The 16,895-nt window shown below is 36.5% G+C and overlaps 1 protein-coding gene across 1 annotated transcript in view; it reads left to right on the top strand.

Annotated features, from left to right (window-relative positions):
* Positions 1 to 16,895, top strand: part of WDR70 (WD repeat domain 70) — a 129,899-nt gene that overhangs the window by 96,764 nt on the left and 16,240 nt on the right. Inside the window, exons 12-13 of the mRNA XM_027634628.1 lie at positions 618 to 702; positions 1,763 to 1,901. Of these exons, the coding sequence (XP_027490429.1) occupies positions 618 to 702; positions 1,763 to 1,901 (224 nt within the window). The remainder of the gene's footprint in view (positions 1 to 617; positions 703 to 1,762; positions 1,902 to 16,895) is intronic.

Genomic DNA, 16,895 nt, shown 5'->3' with positions numbered 1-16,895 from the left:
GCTAAAGGTCGTGTGGTGAAAAGGTTTCATTAAAGCAAGTGTAGTTTCACTTGCTTCCCTTCACCCTGAGGATTTCTGACTGATGCCAGGGCCTCTTCACCATCCTGAGATAGCAGTTTGTTGCTGTTTGCCTGCTAAAGGAGGAGGAAGACTTCATGAGCTCTCCATCCTTTCTGATCTCTTTTTCAGGTCAGGTAGAAGCCAAACACATAAAACTTGTTTAGTTTTTGATCTATACCGTTCATGGCAACATTTTAATTTCTTTTGCTATATTGAAAGTTAAATTTGTTCCTAGTAGCAAACCACCAATGCTCGCAAACACAGGATAAACTAGTGATTGGGGAACTTGATTCCACTTAGTATGAGGGATTACTGTGGTGGAGTTAAGCCTATGAGAAGAAGTTTCTGATATACTAGAGTGTAGCACTTTGAACTTCTTATCCTTGTACTGTAATAGTCATTTAGGGACAAAAATCTTCCAAACCATTCCCATTTAGAATGCTTCTATTCTATCATTCTGTTCTCTTTCTGTCTGAGTTAGAGGATGAAATTTTCTGACATACCTAATTCTTGGCTTTAATTCTTTATTGCTAACCTTTGTCTCTTTTGTTTCATAGGAGATGATACCTTGAAGATATGGGATATTAGACAATTTAAAAAGCCTCTTAATTCAGCGGATGGACTGCCCAGCTTCTTTCCAATGTAAGTACTCTAATTTATTCCAACTAGTAAAAATAGCAGTATTTTTGCTGGATGGGGTTCTACTGGAGTTCTCAGTTGCCACTAGGTGCAGAACTGTGCAGAAAGGACTGCACAGGGAGGACTGTGCAGTGTCAGTTCTTGGCTGTTTTAGAGATTCACATTGCTTTAAAAGCTCTTTGCTTGTTTTATACCATTTTTCAGTCTAATATGTCTTATGTCTTATTAGATTAGCAACTTTTTAGGAGGAGGCCCATTCGTTGCCTTATGTTTGTGTAATGAGATATAGGTGTACACCTCATTCTTATTTAGTCTATGATTAATAAAAAAGAGCTGGATGAAAAAGTAGACATAACATGAAGGTACCTGGTATGAATTCACGTTATGGTGTCAGAAGTGCTGATGGCTGTGTTCTTTGGTACTAAAATACTTTATTTAACTGCATAGTGCTAAGTATTGCTTTTAATATTTTTATTGGCATGACTTGCATTTCTGTAGCTGTAACACAGCCAAATCCAACCCTCAGGACAGTTTATAATTTTAAAATAAGATCTTAAAAAGGCAAGCAGTGGGCAGCTCAGTCTTGACTGCAATTTGTAACAGAGTGGAAAAGTAAATGACAAACATTTTTGGCCAGTGTATAAACATACCACCTTACATCACTGAAGAATGTATCATCCGCAAAAACAGATTTCATGACTGATACGTTTTTTTACTTAATGACGATAACCAGATTTGAAAGTACTTTTTTTTTGTTTGTTTCTCATTTTGAAAAGCTTACAAGACTTTTGAGTGGAGGAGAATTTTGTTGGGAGGTGTATTTTTATTGAATCTACCAGTTTTGCCCATCTTGTGCACAGCTGTAATAGAAATTGTAATAGATAACGATAACTATAACAATAGATATCTGATAACTATAGAAATAGATGACAGCTGACAAAAGATTACTTTAAAGTCTTGTCTTAAAAGGATTAACAAATAGAAAGGATTGCTCTTAAGGAATGCAATTTATATATAAGTTCTCTATATGTTAATTATATGTTTGTGATGTTTTCTTCAACAGGACAGATTGTTGTTTCAGCCCAGATGATAAAATACTTGTCACAGGCACCTCTGTTAAGAAAGGTGGTGGCAGTGGGAAGCTCTTTTTCTTTTATCGTGAGACATTCCAGAAGTTGTATGAGATAGAAGTTACAGATGCAGTATGTATTTTAGTTTTCTTTTATCATCTATTCAAAATATGAAATGAAATCATATTCATATGCTTTTTTCCCTCTCATAGAGGTAATTATCTACTAACACTCTTGTCATTTTCCTATTCCATGAGTAAGAGATAGGGCTAGACTAAACTAAATAGGTGCTATTCTTGTTTCAATTAAAAAAAAAAAAGAAATCCTAGGACAAGGTGTTTTAGCAATAGGACTTCCCTGCTTTGGTATTACCATCGTGTTTCTCAAGGATTTCTGTGAACCCTTCTAGATCTGTAAAGTGAGGCACGAATCCTAAAATACTTAGATGTTTTTGTTGTTTACTCCACCAGTTATCATGATGAAATGCCTTAATGTGACAAAACTCCTACTTGTCCCTGAAACTAGATTTGTGGTTACTGTAGAATGTATTTCAATGAACTCTAGCTTGTGTAAATGCAACAATTTAATGACGAAAGGAAGGTATCATTGGGAATCTCTCCATAAAAAATACCATTCTCACCAGTAACATAAAACCCTAAAGTTGTGAATCTGTGATACAGAGGGGTCTGTGTATGGCTTGAACTATCTATTCCCTTGTACAGAAGGGAAAAGCTTAATACCATAGTTGAAAAGAGGTCCTTTCACTTGTATGATGTACACAAGAAATCTTATAGATTATAAGGAACAGGAGTGGCAGAAATTAAAACAGAATTGCCACTGATAAGTAGGGCAACATATGCTTGCACTCCATTAGTTGTTGCAGTCTGTGAGATTAGCAACTTTGTCACTTTGTTTCAAGATATTGTTTTCTCCTGCACTTTTTTTAACCCAGCACAGTAGTCTTTCCTAGTACCCGAGGCTGAACCTCCTTGTGGTGGGGATTATTTATGCAAAATCTACATTTGTATTTCCTTTTCTTTTCAAATCCCGTTTTCTCCTTTAGTTCATCCTAAAGCAAAATCTAGTTATAGATGGATTTGTTATACCTATCATTTCTGTGGCAGTAGTCTTGCAAATTAAAAATGCAGAATTCTTATCAAAGCAGAAAACGTGGGTTTTTTTGTGGAGGGGGAAAAAAAGTCTCTGTTTTTATTTTAAACATCTAATCTAAATACAGGGGGTTTTATACGCCATTGGAAGTTTTATTTAGTACTAAAGAATTTCTCCAAAAGTAGCATAAATTGGGTTTTGAATTTTTCTCCTATGGAAAATACTGAACCTCAATTTAATACATGAGAATTTCTAGGGGATTTTTATTTTCTGCTACAAGTTTTATAAGCAAGTGTTTATAACCTTTTTCTGAGAGAAAATGAGTGCCTCAGTATCTCCTCTGAAACTTCATGACTGAGAAAAGGATGAAGTGCAAGAAGTCAGCTTTTGTAGGAGATCTTCTGTCCTTGGGCACAGGCAACAAAATAATTTAATAATTCTATTCACAATGAATTTGAACTCCTTAGAGCTGAGTGTCTGGAGGTGTTCATGATAGCATCTCGTTTTAGTGATGGTCAAGTCAGTAACAGTGTATGGAAACTTCACTTGAGCATTAAGACTGCAAGAATGAGGAGCTTTTCAGTGATAGATCCTGAATGTCCAAAAGAACTTAGTGAGAATAGTGAGAAATACTGGTCACCAACCTGCATGTTTTAATTTGCTAACTTTGTCTTCTAATTCTCAAAATTAGAGGGTCTGTTTACCTGCTGAGATAGGTAGTGCTACAGGAGAGTCAAGTAAAGATTCTTTTTCTATCAGTTTTTCTCAGGATTGAGACATAAATTTTTATTCTTTGCTTCAAAATGCAGGAGAGACATGGAATTGAGACCCAACAGTAGGAAACTGTCAATAAACAACTTCACCGGGACCACTCACATAGTAAAATTTTAAGTATGTGTACAAATCTCAGCAGGTTCATAATTTTATGCTATAAATTTATATGGGTGCTGATATTTATATGGTACTTTTTAAGACTGTAGTAAATTACTTCAGTCTACAGAGGTTTACTGCTGCTGGTTTTCTTCATTTGTGGTTATAAAATTTAAGACTGTCATTCTTCTGCTTTGCATATAATGGAAATGAAAATAGTCAAAATAATAATGGTGAAGAATTGAGACTTATAAATACTACTCTTATCACATAATTTTCAGTGAGTCAGCACTAATAATATCTGTACAATCAGTCTGTCTAGCTTACAGATTACAGTACACATCTAAGAAAAACAAAATTAAGCATATCAACCTGAATCTAAAAGAAGAAAAATTAGTATAAGTGGCGTTACAAAATAGAAGCAGTATATTTTTTCAAGATCTTTCTACTGTTTGTGTCTTTTGGCTTTTTCATTAGTGTTCATTTCTTGTTCTTCTCAAATTGCTGAGTTTGATGAAATATAAACGCATAAAGGCATGCTAAAAGCAAGTGAATTTTCAAGAAGCTGGCTTTTATGTTTTGTAAGCAGTAAACACTGTTGGTTGGAAAGATCATTGGACTGTAAATTGATAGATTAATATCTTTTGTGTAGTTTATCAAAGCATTTTTTCAACAGTGCAGTAATTACTTGCTTTTTATGGACTATTTGCCTAGTTTCCATTTTTTCTTCATACTCTCAAAAATGCAGGTAGCATTTAGCATTAGTGTAATTAAAGATGAACGGATAATGTTATCTCAGACTTCAGTTCGTTTTCTGCAAATAAGTTACATACTTCTTTACATTTTACATGTTATCTGGTGCTGAAATATATAGTTTTAATCTTTCTATTTTGGGCGTTGCAGAAATGAAGTTCTGCTGTGCTGATACATGTAGTAAAAAGCACAAATACACCAGAATCTCTCTCTCCAAAGAGCTTAATCTGCTCTCGTTCCTCATGAAAATAATTTCAATGATTTCAGTTGGATTTAGTCCGAATTGTTAAAGAAAAAAGGCATATTTAGTAATTTATTTCAAGTATAAAATAAAAATAAGAATACTTTTTGAAGGCATTTGTATACCGGTTTAATGGGAGAATGTACATAATGTAGAGTAATGTATATAAGGTATAGAATGTTTATAATCAGAGTAACAGAAAATCTACTCTGAAGAGAAAACATTTATGTGTTACTTTTTTAATTTCACAAGGATTTTTTTAAAAGGAAATACCAGTAAGCTTAGAAAATTGAAAAACGGTATAGAGCAGTAAACATTATCTTAAACCTCCTTGGTAAATAGCCAGTGAAACTGGCCTGTGAGTGAACCTAGTGGGTAATGAGAAAATATTTAATGGGAATGTTTGACCAAAGCTGTGTCTGGCATTCCTTTCCATCATACCACAAAAACCTTTTTTCACCTTTTCTTTCAAGTTTTCATGGGAAAATCCATTACTGTTTCAGAGCTGCTGGAGTGAAACCTTGTGGTTTTACTAATGGACTAACAGTCTGATTAACCTTTGCTGATGTGCCCGAGTACAGAATATTAATTTGATTTTCTTCCCTTGTATTAGTTTTTTTTTTCTTAGCTATAATCCTGTGACTAAATAACTATGTTGTCGTGTCAACTACTGAATGCCATCTCACCTCATAGGTATTGGGACTTCTATAGAATTCAAGCTTCTTAGATAAATAGCAATACTTCTTGAAGCAAAACTGAGGAAATGTCAGAAGAGGTGCAGACCATGGGCTCTGTCTCTGGCCAGTAGAAGGAGGAGGTGTGAATAGGGCAAACACAGAATGGTGCTTCTCTGACCATCTTTTCTGCCTCCGGTGATTGTCTTAGAGATACCTTAATGCAGATGTAAGAATTTTATTGTTCATAGCACTGAATGGATTTTTCATCCATGAGTTTATCAAGGAGAGAAATCACCCGTGGTGCAGGTTACTGGCAAGGTCATTTACTGACTGCAGATTAGATCAAAATTAAATCGGGGTGGGAGCTCCTACCTCTCCCACTCATTAAGAACCTGATGGTCTGCATGCAGTACCTCAGTCTTACTCTGGCTCAGTATGTACAGGAGCACTGGAAAATTATAAGGGCTTTGTACTGTGACAGTGGTTATATATACTAAAGAGTACAGAATTCCTCTCTTTTTAACTCAACTTAAAAAAATCCTCTTATGCATGTGCAGCTTTTTCATAGTTTCTCTGTCTCTTTTCCTTCTGTCTTGACAGTATTATCTGTGAATGGTTCTGCTCTCACCTCAAATGTTCACAGTGAAATACTTACATTAAACTTTCTCAATTTGAGCATTAGAGGCTTATTTAATCTGATATATTTATAATTGCATGCAGAATGTTTCTTTACTCCATTTGGGATGGGAGATAGGTTTCTTTACTCCATTACATGGATGGGAGACTTAAATAGATGTAAGGAAATAATACTACCAGAACATGGGGGTACAAAGTTTATGTCCAGAAACTCAGAGGCCATTTCCCTTCCTTTTCCTCGGTAGTTATGAGAAGTAGGAAGACCTGTAGCTACTTCAGAATGAGGTCTCATCTTCGGGATATCTGTAACTGCCCTCTGGAAAGGAAGAGAGGTTTCATTACCAGATGAAAGTCAGAGAGGCTTTACTCCTAATTCTTGGTTTGGTTATGCAAGTATGAGATCTTCATGGGAACCAGTTAAAAATACCTAGTGTATGGGAAAAAGAATTGGGTACACAACATTTCCCCCAATGTCAGTTTAATTTAAAATAGCTGTGGATAGGCACTTGAATCACTCTCACATGTCTGTCATTCATTTGGTTAGTTCCAAAAGATCACCCAGTAGTTATCCTTATTACAGACAAGATTGATCTTGGCAGCAGTAGAGCAACCATTTTCTCCGTATGGAAAGGAGTATTACACCCCATTACTGCCAAGCAAGAGTGGGCACTGAAAAAGAAAAACAAAACCAAAAACTTGTATGGTTACAGAAATTACTGATTTTTAATGAAAATTTAAGTAATAATTTAATTTAAAAGTAAGCCAGGATGATGAGAATCTATACATTATAAAATGAGATGTGCAAGTTTTTAAAATATCCCACAGATTTTTGTAGATAAGCAAGAACCCAGAAACATGGATCTGTGGTTATTTTGGGAATCCTGTTTCTCTTTGGAGGATTCTTCAATATTTTCTTAGTTTCTCAAATATAAGCAAAAGTTAAATTATCAAATACTTCTGAAAATACCTCTAAGAGATATTTCAGGAAGGTCTTCTGAGAAGAAGCTATAAATAAAACTTCATTTTAGATGAAAGAGTAAAAAGGAAAGAAAGAATAAGGAATATGAACCTTCCATCATCCTTTATGCACATTTGATATAGGATTGCAGTATTTCTTTCCTTGACCTCAAACAATTTCATTTACTATTTATAAGGTGCAGTAATATTGTAAAGGGCTTTTCCACTGTGGCTCATTTCACTAAGATTTAAAGCTTTTGAATTTAAGAAAAATAAATTCTTTTAACTTCTGGAAGAGATCATTCTGCTACTTCTGGGGGTTATTTTTAGAGCCATTTTCCACAATAAGGAATTAAATACTATATTTAAGGTCCAGTAAATGTTTGTGTTTATTAAAGTAAGAAAAAAATAAATCTAGTATAAGAGATGAATCACAAGAATATGTTTTCTTCTACAGTGAGGTAAGTCATCAATTTTTATTCTCTGCCTCATATATGTGACGACAATGTGGTACTTCCCTTCATGTATCCTGGAGCAGCATGTACTTTGTTTTAGGGGAGCTGTCACTAGAGGTTTGAGGTATGCAAGAGTAATAAACTGTGAGGGGTTTGTCCCTGTAACAGGGAGTGGCGGTGTGTGTGAAGGTTGTCTGCCTTAGTTTTGTGATATATGGTGATGAAAGTGTGGCTGTAATTTTAACAGACCAGGTGCTTGAAAATGCCCTGCATTGCACTTTCAAGGAAAATAGATTTCCACCTTGATTAAGTTACTTTTTTGTTTATCAAAAGAGGAAAATATTGTTGGGTAGCGCAGTGCACGTCTAAGAATATATTTTATAACTGTACCTTGAAAGGTAAGTGATACAGCATTATTATCTATATTTTCTATATTGAGATCCTGCTTTAAATTATTGGCCTCTGAAAATGATTTTAGGATCTTTTTGGTTTCTACATAGAAAATTGTAAATTTTATCCATTTCTGGTCCCTTTTCTATTGAATATTTCCACACATTTTCTAAGTCATGTTTCACAAGGGAAAAACATTAGTGTTCTTTCCTCCACTACTGTATTCTCATGAGTATTTTAAATCTAATGATAGCAAGTCACTGCATTGTAGATAGTCCCTAACCTCCCACCTTATTTATTGTAGTTGGCTCTTTTCCTTGGAAGAGCTCCAGGGGAATCTCAAACCTGAAGATTTTTGCAATTGGGGTTTACAGCAGATTTTAAATATAATATTAGTATATTTTCATTGTGAGCAGCCTTTTTCTAAATCAGACCATGCATAGTATCAAAATATAAGTGTATAAGTGTTAACCGTCTGCCTGAAAGAAGAAATAGGATGGAAGCAAACTGGTCACATTTGTTATTCAGTGAGGCAGACATTTGGAAAAGGCATACTTCTAGATCTGGGTTGGGAGGGGTTTTTTTTTGTTTGTTTTTGGTTTTTTTGTTTTGTTTTCAGGTTTGTTTGAGTTTTTTTGTTATTGTTTTTAATTAAAAATACAGCAGTTTTGTAAGAGTTACACAGTTTTATTCTCCCCCTCTTCTGGTGCTTCTGGGAGGCAGACCAGCGTCTTCCAGAGGGAGCAGCATGGCAAGCCAAGTTGAATGCCTTTGTATCTCTGTTGTGCTCCAAGACACTATTGAGAAGAAATTACAGAGTGTGCAGTGGGAATTAATCTTATCTCTGAGCAGCATTGTCTTTCTGTGATCCTTAAGGCAGAACTTCTGTAACTCTTAGAGGGTAGCAAACAGTTAACAGGATGTTTCATGAAGATCATCTGCAGAGAAATCAAGGTAACTGCAGGAGGAAAGAACGATTTATATAGAAGCATTTCCTTACTATGCTAACTTTATTGGTGGATTTTACTGTCCATTCAGCATTTCAACCATCCTTTTCAATGATCTTTGATTATTGTGTAGAAATGGTAGTGTAGTATTTCTGCAGATAAGGCTGCCCTTAGCTTCAGATTAGAATAAATTCCAGTTGCGTAGAATTGGAAAGAAAGTATCTGTACATTTTGAGAACAACATGTTGAAATACTTGCTTAAAACTCTTTTAGGCCTGTTTCTGAACTTTAGAGAGTATGAGGGCATGAGAGGGAGGAAGTGTTTTCTTTTAAAGCTTTGAGAACTTGAAGACAGGCAGGAGTCACTCTGCTGGCTATAGGTTGGAACGCATGTGGATCTTTTCTGCAGCTCAGTATGAGTTTTTTTAGTGTATTCTGAGACATTTTCCTCTCTTTTCACAAGTGGTGTATGCATTCTTACTGGGATGTATTTCACAAAAAGTGGCAGAGAAGTTTTTGGTCTATGAACACTGTAAGCCATGTAAAATATGTCCATGAAAATTTGTGCAAAGACTCGATTTGTATCTACTGTACAGCAGTCTAAATACCTGAAGTTTCTAAATGATTTCACACCTTTATTATAAAATGGAAAAGCTACTACTTTAATATCTGTCCTAATAACAGAAATTGTTTGAAAGTGGAGGTAACCAAAGAGGGATGGGGAACAGTCGTTGAAAGATCTTGTGGCAGTGGGAAGCTGTCTCCAGCTGTTAGCATCTGAACATTTGCATGTTTTATTCAAAGACACAGACATTCTATGCAATAAATGCAGTTTTTTTCTGAAGTAACTTTGTACATTCCCCTTCTCTTCTGGGAAGACATATCACTAAAGTCAGAAGGACTTAATGTTGTGCAAGTTGCCGAACAACAAAAGATTAAGCTGAAAGGCACACTGAGATTTGATCCATCAATCAGCACAAGTTAGAAACTACTCTCAAATATAAGTGGTGTATAACTATAGTCTTAGATAACAGATAATGTTAATTTGGAAGGTAATTGCTCTTTCATACAGGTTTCCGAAGTAGTATTGTTTAGTTACGTTTTAAGATCCTGTGTCTTTAAAAGATACTGCACTGCACAAGCAGTTCTTTACCATGAATATGTAGGAGTTTTACAAGAGAAAAGACAGAATAGATGTGCTAAATAAACTAATTGCACGCATCCTTGCACTGATTTTGACAGACTGTTGTTTTTTTTTTTTTAAGAAATACTAGAATTTATAAAGATTACAGTTAAGATAAATACTCACTTCACTCAGAAAAGCCCCATTTAACCACTGCTGGGGTGACCAGTCCTTACAGAGTCAGGACCACAGTCAGAATGTCACTTTACATATTTGCTGTCTTCCCCGCTGACATGCCACTTATCTGACTGTCTGGACAGCTCAGTGCCGCAAACCCAAGCAGTGCTGTTCAAACACAGCCCACCACGTACCGTCACGGCCACTGAAGCAAAGCTTGCACATAGGAGAGAGAGAAGGCTTGTTTAAGTTTTTCTTTCCCTGACCAAAAATATTTTGTTAGAGCAGCAGCTCTTTTCACTTTTTTATTGTATAGCTTCAGAACAGATTCTGAGGAATTATTTATTAGATTGTAGGTTAGGAAAAGGGTAAGTAATAAGAGTAACATGAGTTTTTTTCTGGTTTATCCCTACTCAGTTTTTAAATATCTCCAGAGCTAGACCTGATCTTTGAAGCTAAGATTTTAAAGATTTATTAGACAAGTTTGTATCGGCTTTATTTTTTCTTCACTAAGAATATTCAATATGGCTCCCAGGATCCTTTATCCTTGACCTGGAGTGTTTTATGTAAGGAGCACATGCCACAGTATAGATCTTCATTAGTTTTCTGGGATTTTTATATGGTTATTTTGGCCAGTGGATGCTGCAGGGATTCACCTGACCAAATATAGATGTCTACAGCTGATCCAGTCACCCTAGGCTCATTTTCTAATCCAAAGAGAAAAATAAACACATTCAGACTGTGATTTTATCTCATCCTAAAATAGACCTCTAAAATAGGTTAGTTGAAGGCCACTGTAAAATGCTTATTTCTTTCCATTAGCTGTAAAGGGAGTTGAAAGTTTGTAGATATTTGAAGACTAGATCTCTAAAGATTAGAGGTGTAGACATGTTAAGTTTGGTGAGGCAAGTCCCACCTAAGCTCTTTGCTTCCCTCTGTTGCTGTTTATTGTCTTCTGCTAAAGTGCCGGGACATTTCATCTCTTGTTCCCTGACCTTGCCAATAGCAAAGAAGGAGATAATGGGTTACTTTTGCACTCGTTTCTATTGATTTAAGGATTTTAGACTGTAGGCACTTTACAGGAAGAAAGCCTGCCACTCTGCGAAAGGATACCTGAGAGTGAAGCCTGCCCTCTCTTACTTGCACCTGATTTTCAGACAATTGTCAAAACATCAGCAACTTCACCTTGGAATTAAAGAACTTCATCTTAATTGTGATTTTTTTTTTTCATGGCTAGGCTTCATGAATGAAGATTTAGGAAGGCTCTATCCACGGTTGTTACAAGCACGCTGGTGGCTTATGAGGCCAATACGAGATAGACATATCTGATTGCAAAAGGCACAGCAGAAAGACTCCTTAGGTGGTATATTCAGCAAGACACGGTTCTTTCTGCGTTGTCTTTTCTCCTCAAGGGTGATCCTGTGTGCGTTCTCAAAGGAAGCAGCAGTGTTATAGATGGTGTGTCTCCAGGCCTCCCGATTGGAGACCAGAGTAGACCAGTTATGGTGATCAATATGGCCAAGGCTGAGATGTTGTTTCAAGGAGTCCTTGTATCTTCTCTTCGGGGCTCCTCTCTTGAGGCAGCCGGTGGCAAGTTCACCATAGGCGAAGATCTTAGGGAGGCGGTGATCTTAATTGTAACAAACTCTTTAAAGGAAACATCATGTGAAGGAAACATCAAATGCCCATGAATTCTTGCTTCAGTGGTTAGAGATGCATGAAAGCCTAGGGATTATCATGTTTCTTTTCTGTTTTCAGTACTTACCTGGAATCAGCAGTATTTTTTTCTAGTGGTTATTTGCAAGATCACTTTTGATTTTTCCAGTTTACAGGTGAGATGTTACCTGCACACTTACCTCAGGGGTAGTAGGAATATTAACTGTATGTCAGCGCTCTTCAGTAGAGATTTCCACCCTATCAGGGTGGTTTTATGTAGGGATGGAAGTAGATAAGATACAATCTTCAAAGCAGATTTGTTTGTCAAGGTTTTCATTTAAATAGCATGCACTAATAGCCATGGGAGTAGACGTAAATTTAGTGAACTTAGCCTAAAAGTCTGATAGCTGCAGTTATCAGCTATGTCAGAAATAGTCGTTTCTGACATTTTGGAGCAAATGTATAAGCAAGTGAAGAACAATTAGAGAAGTGAAGCAAGTGAAGAACAATTAGAGTGAATATCTGTACATGAAGTGAAAAGAAAGAAAAATGGAAATTGTTTATTCCAACAGTGCATAACTGATATGGAAGCACATTCTTCTTTCCTCTTTTCTGCATGGCAGGAGGAGCTTTACCAATGAACTTGAAAAAGCTGATACATTATCATATGTTATCTGAAGATACACTTTACATTTTCAAAGACAGCTGCATGGTACTTAGCCTTAAAACTTAATTGTTTTTAGGGAGAAGAGGTTGTTTTCAAAGGAAACAATGTCTGATTGAGAAGCAGTAAGACCTCCTGAAGGAGGGAAAAGAAATTAAAATATCTCTTTAAAATATGGCCCCTTTAATTTATTCTTCATTTTGCATTGGCAAAGAGAGAATATAGTGCCATTGACCTGAGTGCTCTAGGAGTGTATGGTGATTCCTATTTATGTCAGAAATATGAGCATTCTTGGAATTTTTTTGAAAATGGTGAAAGTTGATATCATTCCAGTCTTGCAGCCAATTATGACCTCCATATATATCTCTTTAATAAAATTTGCTAATAACAAAAGTATATCTTGAGGTTTGTATATATATAAAGGTAGTTATGGTTTGTAGGATATTAACCAAAGTTTCAACTGAAATGCACAAAATAAGAAAACAAAGCTTTTGTACAGCATGAGCTCACATGCATTTAAAATGTTTGTACTGGCAGTGATGGAGAGTAATCTGAATGTTCCTTAACTCTCTTGCAGCAGAGTGAAAGAGGATAGAGGAGAATAATACTTTCAAGACACATTCTTTATATAGGTTCTCATTATTTTGTTACATAATGGGCAACCTCACAATTTGGTAGTGAGATTAAGTTACTGCTTAGACTCTGGAGTTTTGCAGGAAAATTTTTTAGCCCTAAGAAGTAACGTTTATGTGAAGGCTATACATACTTTATAATATGTTAGAACTATGAACACTTGCTGCATTGACTCAGGTTTTTTTTCTTTGTATGCTTTATATATGTTTTCCACAGTGCATCCCCTCAAAGCTTCTCACAGTCCACATAATCACTGCCAGTGTGAAATATCTCTAACCATTCATTGTCCTTTTCACCAGAAATTATTAACCTTTCCTTTCTTCCCTGCCTCCAACGTGTAGTGGCCCCTCTGAGACTGCTCTTCCCATCCTGGATCAGCTCTGCACGCACTCTAAAACTGAATGTTTTTACCTCAAGTGTGGGCCAGGGAACTGAAATTTTGCCTTCACTGCTGCAGTCTTGAACCATCTTTATAAGGTCCAGGTGAAATATTTTAGTTCTTGACATCAGTCTGTAGTTTTATGACCTTACCAGCTTCATGGTTTCATCTTAGGGGGTAAATTTTCCATTCCTGTGCCACAAATCATTTTAATCTTTCTTGCTGACCTTGTAAAATGCCCTCTCTGCATTGTTTACTCCTGTCAGGGTGTTGCCCAAGTGCTCTGGACAGTTTCAGTTGAGGTAATTAGCTTTTGCTTGCTGAGAAATCTGCTTTGGTTATTATTCACTTTGCCTGTTAAACACAGGGGTATATTTCTAGACCAGAATAAGTGTCTCATTCAGTTATAGAAAATTATGTTTCAGGCTTCAGTTTCTCATTTAGAGACACTGCTGTTAACTCACATTAGAGCACTGTATTATGTTCGTAGTACCAAGAAACTCTTGTGTGTAGTTGCCTAGTGGGCTAACCCAGATGGAGAATAGCCTAACAGGAAAATTATTTGTTGTAGTTTACTGTTTACCTGCAGCAACAACTCTGTTTATAGGATACAAAGGGAAACGCAAGTGAGAACATACTCTTAGGGGTGACACTGTTTAGGAGCCACCCCAGAGCTGTGCATGGGCTGGGACTGCCCATCTCAGAAGCAATGCAGGTGGAATAGTACACAGGGAAGTATTGTTATCATTGCTTTGGCTACCACCTTTCTATGTATCTGAGTTTTACCACATTGAGATTACCACATGTTATTAAGCTTTTAACATATTATAAGTAAAATTTTCTAAACCTGGAGTTTATTTGAAAAGAACTGTGAGTCTGAAGTGAATATAACATGTAGTTTAAAATTATAGTAAAAATTATGTGTAGTTCAAATAATGTTTTTTAATTTAAAACAATAGCATAGCAACTTCAGAAAACAGGTTAGACTAGTTTCAAGAATAATCAGTAATATGTTCTTATATTATTAGACATCTGTTTAAGAATGTGAACATTTTCATCCTGATGGCAAAAGCCCATGTCTCTAAAATTTTATAGATAACTTTTTAATGGGCTTTCAGTTTAAGTCAGTATTACAAGACAGTCAAGTCACGTGAAAATAATTACAAAGGCCTACTGTCAATAACAGCCACTCTTTCACAGTGACAATGAAGAATGTAAGTTTGGAGTGTTTCTCTTTCTGTTAACATTTTTGATGTTTTACTTGCCTGACTTCACATAAGGATTTTCACAATCTTTTCCCAGTATTTCTGATATGGTTTGAAGCTGGCTCCCTGCCAAGTCTCCAAACCTTACCACAAGAAGTCCCCCCTACTCCCAAACCTCAGGGAGAAGAAAAACAACTAAGAAAACCCGAAACGAGAGAGAGAGACAGCTAAAGTGATACATATAAATATATTTACACTTACGTTACAATTATATACAATTGAAATATATAAATTTCACAAGGGAAAGGGAAGGGGGAAGGGAAAAGGAACAAAACCAAAATAAAATATATATATATATCCGAGTCAGTAGCCTGAGATCTAGTAACTAAAGAGTTAGCAAAGAAATATCTCACTACTCTCCTTGGGACAACCGAGAGTCGCTCCAGAACGATCACCGGCAACCTCTGCCTCCCAAGGTCGGCAAGGCCTCACCAGGCCTCGCTCCCCAGCACGACAGACTCAACAGCAGGGAACCTGCACCTCCAAGCCCCCGGAAGGAAAGAGAGCGAAGACCTCTCCTCCTTTCTTCTTATAGTCTGGCTTACGTAAAAATCGTAGGGAATACTGGGTAAATCTAGACCCTTCCTTGGCTACAAACTGGTCACCAAGGAAGGCCTAGACCAAACTACCACAATTTCCCAAGCTATTGTGTATATGCAATAGATATTGCCAAAGACTTTTCAGATTGATTTCCTTGAAGAACTTAGTGCTTTTGCCACAACAGAAGTACCAATGAGCTTTTAAATTGTTACTAGTAATTATCTTTTGTAATTGTCTTATAGTCAGAAAGCTGGCCACATCAGTTCCATGGAAAAATTATTTTCAGAATTTTTATGTCGGGCTTCCAGGGCTTCATGCTCCAAAAGTATGGTGTCGGAAACATCCAGCTATTGCAGATATCTTTTTGCCAAATGTTGAAGATGTTTATGGGATGATACCTTTTGCATTTTGTCATTCTTATTGGTTATAAGACATTATTTTCCATTTGCAAAACAAAGCTATCTAAAATTTGTTAACTGAAGGGGTTTTTTGTTGTTCCGGTCTTCGTATTTTCTTATTCTTGAAGCTGTAATCATTGGGGTTTCCTAACAACCACTACTACTGTTAGTCAAGTCTTTTCTGCTAGGATAAAGCTAGGATAGGCAATTTAATTCCCTGCTCTTTTACTTCTCTTACCAAGCATGAAACCATCTCGGTAAATGGAGTGAGAGTTCTCAGTTTGCTCTTAACTGCTGAAGCTATTGCTTCCAGCCTGAACTGCTGTCTCAGGGCAAGGAAAACTGTAGTACCACCTTGTTTATGTTGGGTTCCATTGCAGGCTACAACCTTAAAATGAAACAAACAATTTTTAATAGGCAATTGTAGAATGGCAAATACTTTCTCCACCTCAGAGAAACAGAAAGTGGCAGCAAGAAGCCCATGATGCAGCCCTGGTAAGACACATCTGTAGTGCTGGGTCCAGTTCTGATCTCCCAGTGTAAGAGATAGATTAACAGAATAGAGTACTGTAAAGATGATTAAAGGCTTGGCATATCTGGCACAGAAGGAAAGGCTGAGAGAATTAGGATTGCTTAGGTTGGAGAAGAGGATGCTCATATGGGATTTTATGTGTAAATACTTGAAGGGGGACAGGAAGGTAAAGCAAGCAAAGCAAAGCTCAGTGCTGCCCAGTGACAGGACAAGAGGTAATGGACACAAAACTAATTACGGGACATTAAATGTAAGAAAATGGTTTGGGGAGTTGTGTTTTTTTGGGGTTTTTTTGGTGTGAGGCTGGTTGTAAATTGAAACAGGTTGCCCAGAGAGGCTGTAGAGCTTCCATCCTTGGAAATATTAAAAAACAAACTGAATGATATCCTGTGATGTGTTGTAATTTACCATCTTGGACCAGGATGGTTGAATTAGTCATCTCCAGAGCTCCCTTCCAATTCCAGAGCTCCCTCCACAACTTCTGTGGTTGTATAAAATTCAGTGTCAGTAGCTGGGTATCTACCTGCATGCACAGGTAGACCAAGAGAGGAAAACATTTATTTTTCAGCAGTTAACACACTTATTTGCCTGGAGAGCTGGGAGATAGGACCTGCTTTGAGTTGGAATTTGGTATTTAGCATTTCCAGTGATAAATATGTCTACCTACCTTAATCTAAGTGTAAACAGTAGGGAAGTTACATGTATCAAAGGATAAATGCTCTT

The sequence above is a fragment of the Corapipo altera genome, unplaced genomic scaffold (assembly GCF_003945725.1).
Source record: "Corapipo altera isolate COAL_440 unplaced genomic scaffold, ASM394572v1 61411, whole genome shotgun sequence".
NCBI classification, from domain to species: domain Eukaryota; kingdom Metazoa; phylum Chordata; class Aves; order Passeriformes; family Pipridae; genus Corapipo; species Corapipo altera.
The sequence above is the reverse complement of the archived record's forward strand: the minus strand, read 5'-3'. Positions and strand labels throughout refer to the sequence as shown.